Source organism: Heteronotia binoei, chromosome 16, assembly GCF_032191835.1.
Source record: "Heteronotia binoei isolate CCM8104 ecotype False Entrance Well chromosome 16, APGP_CSIRO_Hbin_v1, whole genome shotgun sequence".
In the NCBI taxonomy this organism is placed as follows: domain Eukaryota; kingdom Metazoa; phylum Chordata; class Lepidosauria; order Squamata; family Gekkonidae; genus Heteronotia; species Heteronotia binoei.
Window position 1 is genome coordinate 17,688,906 of NC_083238.1, and position 17,168 is coordinate 17,706,073.

Sequence of the window (17,168 nt, forward strand, 5' to 3'; positions counted from 1 at the left end):
GCAGCCCCATGTAGAATGCATTGAGTAATCTAATCTAGATGATACCAGGGCATACTCCTGGTAAATCCTCAACTGGTTTAGCAGCTGAAACTGGTAAAAAGTGTTCCTGGCTATAGCTGTCACATGCTTTTCCAGCGGGACTCCCATATCCAGCAGCACACCCAAGCTACGAAGCTGCTCCTTTGGGAGGGCTACAGACTCATCCGTTGACACTCAGCTCTATCTCAAATTTCTGACAGATCCCAGGAAGGTTGTGGAAACCTTGAATCAGTTTTGGGATGGATAAGAGCCAGTAAGGTAAAGCTAAATCAGGACAAGACAAAGGTGTAGCTGGTGACAGGGAAGACTGATCTGGGAACTCATGAGACTCCCGTTCTGGATGGGCTTGCACCATAAAGGAGCAAGTTCGTAGGCTGGTAGTTCTGTTAGACCTGGGCCTCCTGTTGGGAGAAACACGTGGCCCCTTTCAATCGTATTCAGCTGGTGAGCCAGCTGTGGCCTTTCCTGGGTAAAAATAACTTGCCACAGTGGTTTGTGTTCAGGTAACATCTAGATTTAATTTCTGCTATGTTGGACTGCTCTTGAAGAATGTGCTTGAGAATATATTTGGATCATATCACTCCAGTCATGTTCAGTCTAAACTGACTTTTGAGACTAATTCACAGTGCTGGTACTAACCTTTAAAGACCGACACAGCTTGGACCCAGTTTGCCTAACATTGACTTCTCTGAGGTGACTACCTCAGGAGAAGGACATACAATAGGCTCAGTGGCAACTCACATAAAAACCTTCATTTGAAGTAAGAATATATATTTTATTTCATGTTAATGCTTATAAATAAAGTAATTCCTGTTTTAATGTTTCACTCATAATGACAACTGCAGGAGTTCCTGTTTTAAAAAACCTGTTGGTATCACCTCTGTGCAATGTGGCATCATGGAAGCACACACACACACAAATATTCTCTAAGTGATAATAGTTATAATACTGGAAAGATTTAGGCTCATACCAACTTGTGAGTTGCAAATATGTAGCCAGTAATTCTGGAAGTGTCTCCGCTTTATATGTCAGCACATTTATAACTAGGCATATGTTTTGAACTTATCATTATATACCAGGGGTGGCCAAACTTTCTTAATGTAAGAGCCACATAGAATAAATGTTTGAGAGCTGAAAGACATGAACGTCAGATGTTTGAGAGAAGGAAGGCAAAACTGAAAAAAAGATGGAAAGAAAGCAAATAGATGGGGAGAGAGAGAGGTGGGAAGAAAGCAACTTTATTGCTGCTGTCTTGGCTTGGAGAAGTGATTTAAAGAGACAAATTCCTTCTCCAAGCCAGCTGACAAGGCAGTGGGGGCTTCAATAGCCACACAATATGTTTAAAAAAGTCACATGTGGCTTCCGAGCTGCAGTTTGGCCACCCCTGTTATATACACTTTATTTCTCTTTCTTGAAGCATCAGTGCGTAGTGATATAAGGCTCAAGTTGTCTTAAATGCTGAGCAGTTCTGGCAGTGGGTAAACAGTCTGTGAGGAACCCAGTCAGAGGCTTTACTTGGGAGGTGGCCACTTTAAATTTCTCCCTGGTCACCTTCCCTCAGTCCCTCAGTCAGACTCACAGAAATCCTGTCAAGGACTAGTAATAATTGGCACCAGACGGTTTTAACGTTAACAACCACAAAATATTTATTAGGTAACTAAAGGCAAGGAGGGGGATGAAATAATTTTGATTATAACTGTTCAATATTAAAAGGCAAATCAGTTGGCAGCTGGTTGGCAGAATAAAATAATTACAGAGAGTAGAGACTTTTTCAGGCTGAGGTAAAAATATAACAAGACTTTGGCAGAAGATCCTTAAAATAAGCAATAAACCAGGCAGGTTTCAGAGTCCCACTAGACTCTACTTCACACAGGCTGTGCCTTTTGGGCACTCAGAATGCTGTTTCTTCAGATGTTTTACCCTAACTTAGGCAGTGCCAAATCATATAATTAACAAACTTCAATCACTCTTCCACACACACATAGAGAACTCCTGACTGGTGTCAGTATTCTCCCTCACAGACCCTTTCACACTAGCTATCTTCCAGGACTCGCACCCATCAATTCCAATGCATCTCAGCCCCACAGCTTGTCCTTTGGTATGAGTCTTGGGCAACCCTGCTGACCACCAGAATCCAGTTTTCCCCTCAGTGTGTATTTGTGTGATCTTGTTTGTACCTGGAGATTGCCTGATGCACTGGCAAAATCTCCCTCAGAGAGTTCCAAATCATTTGAAAACTCCCTTTTCCAGACAGAGTCCACTCAGCTCTGTCTGCCACAAGGAGCCCAGCCACTCTGGCCGCTCTCAGCTCCTCGTCCAGTTGGTTTTACAACTGCCCGGCCTAAGCCCACTGTCTTCACTTCAGACTGGTATTCTGAAGACTTCTCTCGAAGACCCCTTGGCTAAGACTAAAAATCCTGAGGTTGATTTTCTGCTGAGCAAACCTCCAAAGGATACTTTTCCATTGCTTGAGCAACGTTCCAGCCAGTCGCTGCAAGCCTGTTTCTCAGCTACACAGGCTAAGGGCCTGAGTCCGTCACACAATCTTTGTTGCCAAAGTGATTAGAAAGGTTAAGGAGAGAATGGATTTAGAGATTAAGTGGTTGTTTGAAGTCTCAGAGTCACAGAGTCTCAAAGTCACAGACTCTAGAGGCCTCAGGCTAACATTTTTTTGATGAAACCTGAACTGACCCAAAGAAGTTTTTAGAACATATCACCAAAAAGCATTTTATTAACATATCAAAATGAATGATATTAAGGTATACCACTGGAGAAACCCTGGGTTTGAGGTATAACAACCAGGGAATATCATTGTATTGTCAACCTTCTTTTCCCCAGAGGACTGTGAAATAAATCTTAGGCTATCAAGTCATTCAGCTTCACCATTCATCTGAGAAAGATCCATGTTTCTGTGCAGTGAGTTTTCCCCTCCCCCCTGAACAATAGGTACAAATTTGTTGTTTGTTTGTTGCAAAATGTTAAATAAAAAAGATTGAACTGCACAATGGCTGCTGTTGGGATATACACATCATCTCCCCCCCACCCCCCCAAAACCATCTTTTTATAGTTTTACTTTGAAGGAAAGAAGAAGGAAGTGGTAGGAAGGGGGAGGGGTGCAAGGAAACATGCAATATTAATTAATAGAATTGATATACTCTGTGTGATCTCTGACTTACAACAGAAAGAAAATAAAAACCATCAGCATGTTGAACCCCCCCCCCCCCTGCCACCCCAACATTCGTTAGGAAGAAATGAAAAGCAACTGAAGATCGGGGCGTAACTTTGCCCACCCAATTTTGATTAGGGATTGTTTTAAGAGTTCTTTTGAATGAATCATGTAAACTGATGCCAGTGTTTTCTGTCACTGCAAAGAAACAGAATGAATATCACAGGTGGCTGGTAAATATTAAAATTCTAATGACTAGTGACAGCAAAAGCAAATAAATAAATCACATGTTAAAACTGTCACTAGTACATGAACCCTGAGGCAGAAAAACAAACAAGCTAATAAAGGACGGTATTTAAACCAAGACAAAAATTCAATGTTCAGTCTGCGGTAGAAACTTTTTTTTTTTTTTAAACTCGCAAAGCCTGTCCTTGTTTCATCACCTGATCATCTACCGACATGGAGGGAACTTCTCTAAGTATACGTGAGCGCCTGACAGTTAATGTAATGAACCGTATCCGTCAAGGGAAATACAAACCACAAAATTTTATTATGTTCTTTCATGCCAGAATGGGTTGGAGGATCTGGTATCATTACTGAATGGCGTTAGAAAATGACTCCTGAGATTCTGGTCAGCTCCCTCAGTGGAGTGCAGACCTTGACAGATGGATAGCATCTAAGTGAACAACAGTGCCCAGCAAAAACCACTGGTGTCATCGCCTACAGTGTCATCGCTTGTGTCCACACAAGGTGCTGCTATCCAGAAGCAGAAGTTGGTAGTTCTCAGTGAACCATGGGTCACCATTAGAATGGCATGCTTTTATTATTATTTATTAATTTATATCCCGCCCTTCCCAACAAGCGGCTCAGGGCGGCTCACAGCATAGAATTCCACATAATAACATTTAAACATAAAACAGTTAAAATTAATTAATACATTTAAAATTATAAAATATTTAAAATTCTAAGACATTTAAACCATTTAAAACATTAGGGACAGCAACCTCTAATATAACTACACCTGGATTTCTTGTACCAGCTAGTCATAGGCCAGCCGGAAGAGGGTTGTCTTACAGGCCCTGCGGAACTGGGTGGAACTGAAATGCTGTGGAACTGGATAGGTGTGTGTCCTTCACACTGAATTGAGCATTGAATTGAAAAGAAGAAGATATTGGATTTATATCCTGCCCTCCACTCCGAAGAGTCTCAGAGCGGCTCACAATCTCCTTTACCTTCCTCCCCCACAACAGACACCCTGTGAGGTAGATGAAGACATTGGATTTATATCCCACCCCCCACTCCGAAGAGGCTCAGAGCGGCTCACAATCTCCTTTCCCTTCCTCCCCCACAACAGACACCCTGTGAGGTAGATGAAGACATTGGATTTATATCCCACCCCCCACTCCGAAGAGGCTCAGAGCGGCTCACAATCTCCTTTACCTTCCTCCCCCACAACAGACACCCTGTGAGGTAGATGAAGACATTGGATTTATATCCCACCCCCCACTCCGAAGAGGCTCAGAGCGGCTCACAATCTCCTTTCCCTTCCTCCCCCACAACAGACACCCTGTGAGGTGGGTGAGGCTGGAGAGGGCTCTCCCAGCAGCTGCCCTTTCAAGGACAACCTCTGCCAGAGCTATGGCTGACCCAAGGCCATGCTAGCAGGTGCAAGTGGGGGAGTGGGGAATCCAACCCGGTTCTCCCAGATAAGAGTCCGCACACTTAACCACTACACCAAACTGGCTCTCCATCTCTGGGTTGCATTATTTGAAATACAGGGATTTGAGAGTAGTTCCAGAAAGAGTCCTGACTTATCAGTCTTGTGCTTTTACAACATTCAAGACATTTTTAACATTCCATGTTTTATTTAAAGCCATCTTTTAATAGAATAGGATAGTCATTTGATGGAATATTGAATTGTTGTGGCAGTGGTATGCTGAGTAGTTTCCACATGCTGCAATATAAATTTGCTGTAATGGTTTACATCAGAATTGCCCTGGTTTATTTTCTTTTGGGCCTTGATGAATCACGTATGAATAGTAAAGAAAAGACCTCTGCAAGGGTTATTGTACAGCATGATAAAATATTTTAGGTTTCAATATATCTGCATTAAATATATATTCCCATGACTGTTTGGATGTCTTTCACTTTATAATTTATGTTAACCAGGGTTTCTAAAAAGAAAGAATTTAGCCACATCGGATTTATATTCTGCCAAAGGGAGGTATCAGTTGCTTGCTATTTCAATTTGGCACAGAATTAAGTCATAGCTGGCATATAATACCCCGATTTATTGCCCAGTTGGAGACATAGATTCATGTTTGGCAATAATAGTGACTCTCTTGCTGAGACAATGCAGGGAAGTACATACATGTGACCATATCTGCTGCAGTCTGCAAATATTGTATGTGTGTCCCCAAAGAAATATCTGAGGTTCAGATTCAGTACTAATGGGGATAGAACGTCAATTTTCCTTAGTAGGATACTGGCATACATCAGCATCTGTCTTTGATGAACTATCTACTTTTTAAAAAATCATTCCCTTCTTCCAAGGCGGTCATGGTGGCTGATTAGGCAGTTTTCCTATTTCCTTTTTTCCCCCTGATGACATTATGACGTAGATCAGGGTGAAAAAAGAGTAACTGGCCCAAGGTCACTAAGTAAGCTTCATGGCAAAGTGTGCATTAGTTCCCCCACCTTCAGTTCAGTGGAGAGCCGGTTTGGTGTAGTGGTTAAGTGTGCGGACTCTTATCTGGGAGAACCGGGTTTGATTCCCCACTCCTCCACTTGTACCTGCTAGCGTGGCCTTGGGTCAGCCATAGATCTGGCAGAGGTTGTCCTTGAAAGGGCAGCTGCTGTGAGAGCCCTCTCCAGCCTCACCCTCCTCACAGGGTGTCTGTTGTGGGGGAGGAAGGGAAAGGAGATTGTGAACCGCTCTGAGACCCTTCGGAGTGGAGGGCGGGATATCAATCCAATATCTTCATCTACCTCACAGGGTGTCTGTTGTGGGGGAGGAAGGGAAAGGAGATTGTGAACCGCTCGAGACCCTTCGGAGTGGAGGGCGGGATATCAATCCAATATCTTCATCTACCTCACAGGGTGTCTGTTGTGGGGGAGGAAGGGAAAGGACATTGTGAGCCGCTCTGAGACTCTTCAGAGTGGAGGGCGGGATATAAATCCAATATCTTCATCTACCTCACAGGGTGTCTGTTGTGGGGGAGGAAGGGAAAGGAGATTGTGAGCCGCTCTGAGACTCTTCGGAGTGGAGGACGGGATATAAATCCAATATCTTCTTCTTCTTCTAACACGCTGTCCACTGCAGCCTGGATTGCCAATTTCCAGGTGGTGGTTGGCGATATCCCGGTATTACAGTTGATTTCCAGGTGACAGATATCAGTTCCTCTGGAGAAAATGGCCGCTTTGGAAGGTAGACTGTATAATAAAATTATACTTGATTGAAGTCCCTCCCTTCCCCAAACCCTGCGCTCCTCAGGCTACACTCCTATCTATCTATTTCTGTATATCCAGCAAAGACACAGTCTTTGCAATGGCAGTATGGAAAAAGGAAGAGCCTGACACCTTAGAGACTTGATGCTGAAGGAATGTGTGGTTTTTCTGGGGCCTAAGTGCCCCAGAAATGATTAACAGATCAATCCAGACAGTATGCACTGATGAAATATTGAGCCTAGATAGGTGTAAGATTATAAGCACAACATTAACAACAACAACAACAACATTTTATTTGTATCCCGCCCTCCCCGCCGGAGCCGCAGTTAAGCCGCCATCTGCACTTACTGTTGCAAAGGAGTCTGTTTTCTTAGTAATGCAGGCATTAACCTCAAAAGACATAATAGGATAACTTTGTAGAAGATAGAGAAATAGCAGTTTTGAGAATTCTTACTCAGATATTTAAACTCGCAACCTTTCATTTTCTGCCTCATGGCTAAAGGTGTTTGGAATTCCAGATATATAAGGGTTGGATCCAGTGGTAGATTTCTGGCAACAGAAGAAGCATGTGTGTTAATTTTAGCAAAGTCCCTCAGAACAATTCAGCAGTTCCTATTATAACACAGTTGTATCCAAACCTGTAGTAGGCATTTCATTGAAATTTATTGATAAACTTTACTTTCATGTTATTATTAATGGATACAATTGAGCGTATTTCAGTAACATGATTGATTATATAAGATTCTTAGTAGTTGTTGGTACTATAATTAAATACGTATGGTTCCATGGGAGGCTTAGTGGGAACAAATTCCAGTCTCTGTTCATTTTGTTAACAACCGGTAGCTGATGGGATTACTCTTTTATCTGCAGGTATAACACCTTACCAAGCAGAAGAACACTTAAAAATTCACGACTAGTGAGTAAAAAGGATGATGTCCATGTCTGCATCATGTGTTTGCGAGCCATAATGAACTACCAGGTATTTCAGTTGTTTGATTGGATAAATTCATTTGAAAGGAGGAATTTTCAAACATTGCTGAAGTGGGCTCCCAAGAATATGTCCAGGCATTCTCCAGACAGACAGAGAGTTAAATCCACAAAAAGCTAGTGAGGGGTTTAGGGACCTCCTTGGAAAAAGGTAATATGGAGTGCCCATACTGCATTGATAAAAGTCAGTAAATAGTTAATGGTTTAACCTGATAGGAGAACTTTGAGTGACAGGGGATTCAAATGGAATTCAGCTGTTGGGAGTGTCAGTTCAGAGTGTCAGTTAAGAATGACAGTTGAGACTGGAGTGAGAACAGTGAGGGAGAATTAAGTAGAAGGAGAGAATCAAGGAGAATCTTGAATTAGGGAAGTGGTACAAATCGCTGTTCTTTGAAGGAAAGAGCTATGAGTAAAAGGGTGATCCCTATCAAGTGGTTAATGAGGAAAATTGAAACTGTTGTGAATATTCCTGCCTTCACCAATTTAAGTATTTTTAGACAAAAAAGCTTGTGCATGTTTATTTAAGTAGCATCTGCCAAGAGATTTCTCTGCACGATTTTAAAGACTTGTCTGTATAACCAAACAGCTACTTGATTGTGACAATCTAGTGTTTATATTTATAAGAAATTACCTCGTTCCTGTTGCCTGTTCATCTTCTATGTCCTAAACCTGATACCTACCTGACCATTTCCCCTCAAAAGTGAAATAAAGCAGTTTATTTCGGAATCCCTATCAGCCTCTCTAGTGCCACTGTCAGACAAAGACAAAAAGACAGATTTTAGTCAGTTCTTCAGTCCCCTGGGTTGGGTCAGCATATTTCTGTATACATTTAAAAAACTGGGTGGGACAGACAGTGAAACAAAGAACAAGGAAAGGGCCTGCCTAGTCCAAGAAAAAGAGAAAGGGAAGCAAGGAATTGACATAGTATCATCACACAAAATTGCTCCTTCAGGCTCTTCTCCTAGAGATATTTCTGCTAGTTCCAGAAGTTCTGTTGGCACAGTGGACAGAGGAGAGCAAATTTGTGGCTTTTGTGTTGCTTGCCTTTTTGTTCAAATTAGTTCCCACTGCTAGGCATCAATTTTTCATGGGTCAAAATGGAATGCTGAGGAAGGGAGAATGCAGGGAAGATCGAAGTCCATGACCTTCTGCTCACACTTTGTAGTATCCACTCTGGATTCTTTAGTGGGAATGATCTCCTGGGGCAGCAAGATATTTTTAAAGGAGATTGGAGAGTTCTGGGTCATATGGATATGTATCCTTATTTGAAGGATTGTAACATAAACTTGGAAGGGATTTTGTTTGACTCGTTAGTACTTATAATCAGTGAGAGAGACAGCACTTTTATCTGTGTGTTAATCCAGATGCATTCTGGGAGGTGCTGGAGAGGAGTTTGAGTCATTTATTTGAGAATAAAGTGAGGATAATTTATTACAATTCTAGTAGAAAAATCTTCATTTTAAGCCTAGTAAACTGTAAACTATATAATTAAGCAGTATAAACATGTTTCTTTTTTATATACTTCAAAAAGGTGTGCATATGGAAGTCCACATATTTGTGTGCATTCCGGTTTTACCGTATTACGATGACATTTGATATTCTTTATATGACTGAAATTGGCCCTTTGTAGAGCAGCATAGAGTACCAAAACCCAAGATTTCACAATCAGGGCCAAGGGAGGCGAGACTGAACGCTACCAGAGAAAGAGCCTTCTCAATTGTGGCCCCCCACTGGTGGAATCAACTTCCAGAAGAAGTAAGGGCCTTGTGGGACCTTGTTCAGTTCCGCAAGGCCTGTAAAACAGCCCTATTTCGACTTGCCTTTAGCTGCATTATAGTATAAGTAGATGCCCAACATCGCTGAACTTAATGAAATCCAACGCTAGCACCAAAATTGTTTTAAATCGTTTTAAACTGTTTTAAAATTATTTAATTGGTATTATTTAATTGTTCAAATTTTAATGATTTATTTACTGTTTTAGTTTGACTGTTGTTAGCTGCCCTGAGCCAGCTTTGGCGGGGAGGGCGGGATATAAATCTGAGAAATAAATAAATAAAATGTGTCCCTTTTCCTGACTTTCAGTATGGATTCAATATGGTCATGTCCCACCCCCATGCTGTTAATGAAATTGCACTAAGCCTAAACAACAAGAACTCCAGGTAAGTTTCTCTTTAATTTTGGAAATGTTGGTGTCCAGCTGATGATTTTTGCTGTTTCAAAGTGCTCTGCAAGAAACGCCTCATTTATATATACTACAGCCCCTGATTAATGCCTTTGCAGAACTGGGTTCCTTTAATCTCAGACTTGTGACTGGTTTGTTAAGAGTTAAGGTTTATGCATGATTTATACCAGATAAATTGCTTATGCATTAGTTGTTGCTTTTTTAAATTAGGACAACTTTATAAAGAGATGGAGATTTCATCTTCATGACCTAAAGGAGCTATTCAGCATTTGAAGCGTCTTGCCTGAAGTATTGGCAGGGTCAATCTCTTGAAGCAGCAGCTGAGCATTAAAAATTTTTTTTCAGATATCATCACATCAATCTTAGGAAAAGCTGAGTTGTCACACTGTTCTAACTGACTGCTCTTTCCCTTTTCATTGTACAGAACAAAGGCCCTGGTCTTAGAACTCTTAGCAGCAGTATGTCTTGTAAGAGGAGGACATGAAATTATTTTGTCTGCATTTGATAACTTTAAAGAGGTAGGTTGTTCTGTTTCATCAGAGAGCAGCATATGTTTGCACAGGTTTGTTGAATAAGGTTTGTTGAAGCTTGATGGCTAATCTTTATTTCATGAAGCTCAGTCTGAGCGTGATTTAAATAATGCCATTTGCAGATGCATTGGTATTGGGTATATATTAGGTATGAGTTCAAGCCCCCATAGCATTCTACTTGCATTCCTAAGGGCAGTGTAGATGCTGAATGAGGAAGGACACAGAATACAACAACAAACACCACAGCCAGGGTTGGCACAAAAACAGGCCACAGCTTAATTGATTACAGCATTCAGAGCATTTTGACACAGCACAGGCAGGATCCAAGCATTGACATGCGGTAGATCAACACCGACTGCCGATCGATGAACCCCATCCCAGCCTGCATGCTGGCAAAACCAGGAGTGACAAGTAGGGTGACCATAATGTCTGAAGGCCAGCCAGGGACACGTTGGGGGGGGGAAGGTAGGGGTGCGCTGTGCGCTCCGCGCCGCAGCCCCGCCGGGAAACAGGAAGTGATGTCACTTTCGGTGACGGCATGCCACCACAGGAACAGGAAGTGACATCACTTCCTGTGACATCATTTCCCCCCGCGTCACCTGCCGGAAATGGGAAGTGACATCACTTCCTGTGACATCATTTCCCCCAAATGACATCATTTCCCCCAAATGCCACTGCCGGAAACAGGAAGTGACTTCACAGCACTTCCTGTGACATCCCCAAAAATCCCCCAAATATCACTGCCGGAAACAATTTTGTTCTGAAATCCTGTATATACTTCATCAGTATATGGGATAAGGCACTTTCTCAACTGTGCTGCATAATGCAGCCTATTTATTTTGTCCTGTTTGCTCTGTTGGCTCTATCTGCGCCACCTTAATCACTTTCGGGGTGTGGATCCCCCAGTGGGGTGGTCTCCCGACTCCCTCCGCCGGCTGTTTCTGATAGCCCCTGCGCCCCCCTCTTTCATTTGATACGTGTCCCGTGCGGGTGCCACCCCTCCCGCCTGGGAGATGCCGCAAAATGAGCCCCCTTGAGGCTTATGGCGGCAGGCTCGGGGAAGCGAGCTAGACTGCTGTTCTTTTGAGGGGTTATAGAGTGTTTCGAGCCCGTCCCTGTGGCATCAGTCCCATCGTTGTGGGGCCCAGGGGGCCGGTGCAGCGGCACGCCGAAGCAGCCTGTCACTAATAACACAGGTCGAGATGCAGGACAGGACCCGGAAGTGACCGACAGGCTGCTTCAGCGTGCCGCTGCGCCGCCCCCTGGGCCCCACAATGATGGGACCGATGCCACAGGGACGGGCTCGAAACACTCTATACCCCTCAAAAGAACAGCAGTCTAGCTCGCTTCCCCCGAGCCCTGCCGCCATAAGCCTCAAGGGGGCTCATTTTGCGGCATCTCCGGCGGGAGGGTGGCACCCGCACGGGACACGTATCAAATGAAAGAGGGGGCGCAGGGCTATCAGAAACAGCCGTCGGAGGGAGTCACGAGACCACCCCACTGGGGGATCCACACCCCGAAAGTGATGAAGGTGGCGCAGACAGAGCCAACAGAGCCAACAGGACAAAATAAATAGGCTGCATTATGGCAGCACAGTTGAGAAAGTGCCTTATCCATATACTGATGAAGTAAATACAGGATCTGAGAACAAAATTGCACCAGAAGACACAAACACAAAGCTCCCTTACACTGAATCAGTGCTTGGGTCCACCAAAGTCAGTATTGTCACATAAGAACATAAGAGAAGCCCTGTTGGATCAGGCCAGTGGCCCATCCAGTCCAACACTCTGCGTCACATAAGAACATAAGAGAAGCCCTGTTGCATCAGGCCAGTGGCCCCTCCAGTCCAACACTCTGTGTAACATAAGAATATAAGAGAAGCCCTGTTGCATCAGGCCAGTGGCCCCTCCAGTCCAACACTCTGTGCCACATAAAAATATAAGAGAAGCCCTGTTGCATCAGACCAGTGCCCCTCCAGTCCAACACTCTGTGCCACATAAAAATATAAGAGAAGCCCTGTTGCATCAGACCAATGGCCCCTCCAGTCCAACACTCTGTGCCACATAAAAATATAAGAGAAGCCCTGTTGCATCAGACCAATGGCTCATCCACTCCACCACTCTGGTCACATAAGAACATAAGAGAAGCCCTGTTAGATCAGGCCAGTGGCCCCTCCAGTCCAACACTCTGTGTCACATAAGAACATAAGAGAAGCCCCTGTTGGATCAGGCCAGTGGCCCCTCCAGTCCAACACTCTGTGTCACATAAAAATATAAGAGAAGCCCTGTTGCATCAGGCCAGTGGCCCCTCCAGTCCAACACTCTGTGTCACATAAGAACATAAGAGAAGCCCTGTTGGATCAGGCCAGTGGCCCCTCCAGTCCAACACTCTGTGTCACATAAGAACATAAGGAGGGAAGGAAGGGAGGAGGGGAGGGAAGGAAGGGAAGGGAAGGGAAGGGAAGGGAAGGGAAGGAAGGAAGGAAGGAAGGAAGGAAGGAAGGAAGGAAGGAAGGAAGGAAGGAAGGAAGGAAGGAAGGAAGGGGGAGGGAGGGAAGGAAGGGGGGATGGAGGGAGGGAAGGAAGGAAGAAAGAAAGGAAGGAAGGGAGGAGGGAGGGAGGGAGGGAAGGAAGGAAGGAAGGGAAGGGAGTGAGGGAAGGAAGGGGGGGAAGGAAGGAAGAAAGTAAGGAAGGAAGGGAGGAGGGAGGGAAGGAAGGAAGGGAGGGAAGGGAGTGAGGGAAGGAAGGAAGGAAGGGAGGAAGGGAGGGAGGAGGGAGGGAAGAAAGGAAGGCTGCCCCCCGCCCCCCCCTCTTTCGGCCCCCTTACCTGCTTCCAGGGCGGCGGAGAGTCCAGCGGCGGCGAGTCCTGCGGCGGCGGCCTCGCGGCGAGGGAGGGAGGGAGCTGCCGGCGCTGGCCTCTGGAGGCCTCCAGGGACCAGCGCCGGCTGCTCTGCGGCCTTTCCGCGGCCTCCGCTGGTCCCTGGAGGCCCTCCAGAGACTCTGGAGGGCCTCCAGGGACCAGCGGAGGCCACGGGGAGGCCTTCGCTGGTCGGCGCTGGTCCCGGAAGGCCTTCCAGAGGCTCTGGAAGGCCTTCCGGGACCAGCGCCGGGTGCTCCGCGGCGTCCCCGCGGCCTCCGCTGGTCCCTGGAGGCCCTCCAGAGACTCTGGAGGGCCTCCAGGGACCAGCGGAGGCCGCGGGGAGGCCTTCGCTGGTCGGCGCTGGTCCCGGAAGGCCTTCCAGAGGCTCTGGAAGGCCTTCCGGGACCAGCGCCGGGTGCTCCGCGGCGTCCCCGCGGCCTCCGCTGGTCCCTGGAGGCCCTCCAGAGACTCTGGAGGGCCTCCAGGGACCAGCGGAGGCCGCGGGGAGGCCTTCGCTGGTCGGCGCTGGTCCCGGAAGGCCTTCCAGAGGCTCTGGAAGGCCTTCCGGGACCAGCGCCGGGTGCTCCGCGGCGTCCCCGCGGCCTCCGCTGGTCCCTGGAGGCCCTCCAGAGACTCTGGAGGGTCTCCAGGGACCAGCGGAGGCCGCGGGGAGGCCTTCGCTGGTCGGCGCTGGTCCCGGAAGGCCTTCCAGAGGCTCTGGAAGGCCTTCCGGGACCAGCGCCGGGTGCTCCGCGGCGTCCCCGCGGCCTCCGCTGGTCCCTGGAGGCCCTCCAGAGACTCTGGAGGGTCTCCAGGGACCAGCGGAGGCCGCGGGGAGGCCTTCGCTGGTCGGCGCTGGTCCCGGAAGGCCTTCCAGAGGCTCTGGAAGGCCTTCCGGGACCAGCGCCGGGTGCTCCGCGGCGTCCCCCGCGGCCTCCGCTGGTCCCTGGAGGCCCTCCAGAGACTCTGGAGGGCCTCCAGGGACCAGCGGAGGCCGCGGGGAGGCCTTCGCTGGTCGGCGCTGGTCCCGGAAGGCCTTCCAGAGGCTCTGGAAGGCCTTCCGGGACCAGCGCCGGGTGCTCCGCGGCGTCCCCCGCGGCCTCCGCTGGTCCCTGGAGGCCCTCCAGAGACTCTGGAGGGCCTCCAGGGACCAGCGGAGGCCGCGGGGAGGCCTCCGCCACCGCTGCCGGCCCCGCGCGCGGGCGGGGAAGGCGGCGAGTGAGGGAGGGAGCGTCCCTGCGCGTGCGCAGGGACGCTCCCTACCTCCCTCGCCGCCTTTCCCGCCGGCGCCCGCGGCCCACCGCCTCCGGTGCTGGCTAAACCGGGACCTTTAATGGTCCCGGTACAGGCAGCCCGGGAGCCGGGATTGGGTGGCCAGAACCGGGAATGTCCCGGGAGACCGGGACGGTCTGGCCACCCTAGTGACAAGAGGCCCCTATGTGAAACCCTTGCCACCTGTAGGGTTGCCAAGTCCAATCCCAGAAATATCTGGGGACTTTGGGGGTGGAGCCAGGAGACACTGGGGTGGAGCTAGGGGGAGGGGGGGAAACGGTGCCGGGGAGCGTGGCGAGCCGCCCTGTCTCGGAGCGGGCGACGCCGCTGCGTGGCTGCCGCCTCTTCTTCGCTCGCCGTGGCTGCTCCTCTGAGATGGGCTCATCTCGGAGGAGCAGCTGCAGTGGGGCGGGGGCGGCAGCGGCACGGCGGCCTCGCCCGCTCCGCCTCTGGGGTGGAATCGGAGGGGGGGTGGAGGCGGGCCGGGGGCGTGGCGAGCCGTGAGCCTGGGTCCTAGAAGGGCCCAGATTCGCGGCTCACCATGCTCCTGGCCTGCCTCTGCCCTCTCCTTCTCTGGTTTTGCCTCGCTGGTTTTGCCTGCGCTGCTGCCGCCTCTTGGCTGCTCCTCCGAGATGGGCTCAGCCTGGGCCCATCTCGGAGGAGCAGCTGCGGTGGGCGGGGAGGGGGCGGCAGTGGCGCGGCGCAGTGGCCTCGCCCGCTCCAGGATCGGGCGGCTCGTCATGCTCCCCGGCGCCGTTTCCCCCCTCCCCCCGCTTCCGTTTTTTTGGGGAGCGGGGGAAGAGGGTGGAAATCCTGGGGTCCCCCGCCAGGGCGGGAGGGTTGGGAAGCCTAGCCACCTGGTAGTGGAGCCAGGCAACTGTCTAAATGACTCAACCCCCAAGACCCCATGAGGGAGTCCCCACCCAGGGAGGCGGGCACACAGGCACAGCCTCCCCACAAAATGGATCCGTCCCAATTGCTGTCTTGTCTTTGAATATTTTTTAGTGATTTCTTAATCCATAAATAATTAATCCATAAATAATTGTGGACTCTTTTTTTTACATGCATTATTTCCAGTTTGATGTTCCTCCTATTTATAATGAGTTCTGAAATTCAAACCACCTCTTTTAATCTTGTAAAACGTCTTCTTGTTCCATATAAAGTTGTTTATCATTTTCTGCCCACTTTTAAAAAGTCTTTTCATATATATTGATTGGTAACATTTGGAACAAGACAATCAGCTTTGGTAATATATTCATTGTAATGGCAGAAATTCTGCCCTGCCACACATTTTTAAGTCTTTCCCATCTTTGCAGATCTTTGGTAATATTTGTCTAGGTTTTTTGGTAATTGTCTTTGTATAATTTTTTTGCTTTGTCCTGTTACATAAATGCCCAATTATCTTGTTGTTGTGGGGTTTTTTTGGTAACAGTGCCGTTCTGTTATTTTCTGTATTTCTTCTTGTTCTTTATTGGTTGTCTCTAGTAACATTATCTTAGTCTTCTTTTTATTCAATTTATATAGAGAATAGATTCCAAATTATTTGTTCCATAATTAAATAGGGAAGGGATGGTGGCTCAGTGGTAGAGCACCTGCTTGGTAAGCAGAAGGTCCCAGGTCCAATCCCTGGCATCTCCAAAAAAGGGTCTAGGCAAATAGGTGTGAAAAACCTCAGCTTGAGACCCTGGAGAGCCGCTGCCAGTCTGAGTAGACAATACTGACTTTGATGGACCAGGGGTCTGATTCAGTAGAAGGCAGCTTCATGTGTTCATTGTCTATTTCAAAGAGATGCTTGGTTTCGCTACTGTTATAACAACATCATCTGCGTAACTTTTCATCTTACATTCTTTTATCCCAGTAATTCTAATATCTTGCCTGATTTTTGTGGCCAATATTACCATTGCCAAAATGAGCCTGGAAACAGGGAGAATGGGATACAAGTCTAATAAATCAAATAAAATCAAACTGAATAATAATGGTGATATTAGATATCCTTGTTTGGTTCCTTTTGTTATCTCAATTTTTTTTTCTGTTAAGGAACCATTTACTTGTATTCTAGCATGTTGGTCGGTATAAATACTATGCATCCGATTTTAAAAATTTTCTCCACAGTTCAAGTTTTGTAATACCTTCATTAAAGATAACCGAGACACAGTATCAAAAACTCTCTGCATCCCCAAACGTAAATGCTGTTTCCCCTCCTTTCTCCTTGAATATTCAATCACATTCAGCAGATATCTAATGTTATCTTTCATATATCTTTTTGGAACAAATTCAGTTTGATCTTCATGAATTAATTGTGGGATGCACTTTTTTAGATTTTCAGCCAATATATAAGGTTGCCTTGATTCCCCCCTTGGGAGAGCCCCCCCCCAAGAGGTGCTAGAACTTAGTCCTGGTGAGTACTGCCTCAAAAAATGCCCTAGGTACAATATAAAATAAGTAAGTAAGTAAGTTTATTTTTATATCCCTCCCTCCCCCGCCAAAGGCAGGCTCAGGGCGGCCTACTTGCCTATTTGTCCCCAATCAGGAAATGGTCTTAAAAAGAGCTACTTCGACTCCCTTCTGAGTTCTGTCCCCCCACACCAATCCTTAGTAAATTATGTGTGTTGAAGGCTCTATGTACTGTTTGGCCACCGTGTGTCAAAAGCCAGTTTCGCTTCATTTTATTGCTATGATATATGAT

At 47.1% G+C, this 17,168-nt stretch overlaps 1 protein-coding gene across 3 annotated transcripts in view; it reads left to right on the forward strand.

Moving 5' to 3' along the window:
* The window catches only part of FMNL2 (formin like 2), a 304,440-nt gene that overhangs the window by 227,415 nt on the left and 59,857 nt on the right, over positions 1–17,168 (forward strand). For all 3 annotated transcript variants that reach the window (XM_060256905.1, XM_060256902.1, XM_060256903.1), the window contains exons 7-9: positions 7,523–7,631; positions 9,722–9,798; positions 10,246–10,339. In XM_060256905.1, coding sequence (XP_060112888.1) covers positions 7,523–7,631; positions 9,722–9,798; positions 10,246–10,339 — 280 coding nt within the window. The remainder of the gene's footprint in view (positions 1–7,522; positions 7,632–9,721; positions 9,799–10,245; positions 10,340–17,168) is intronic.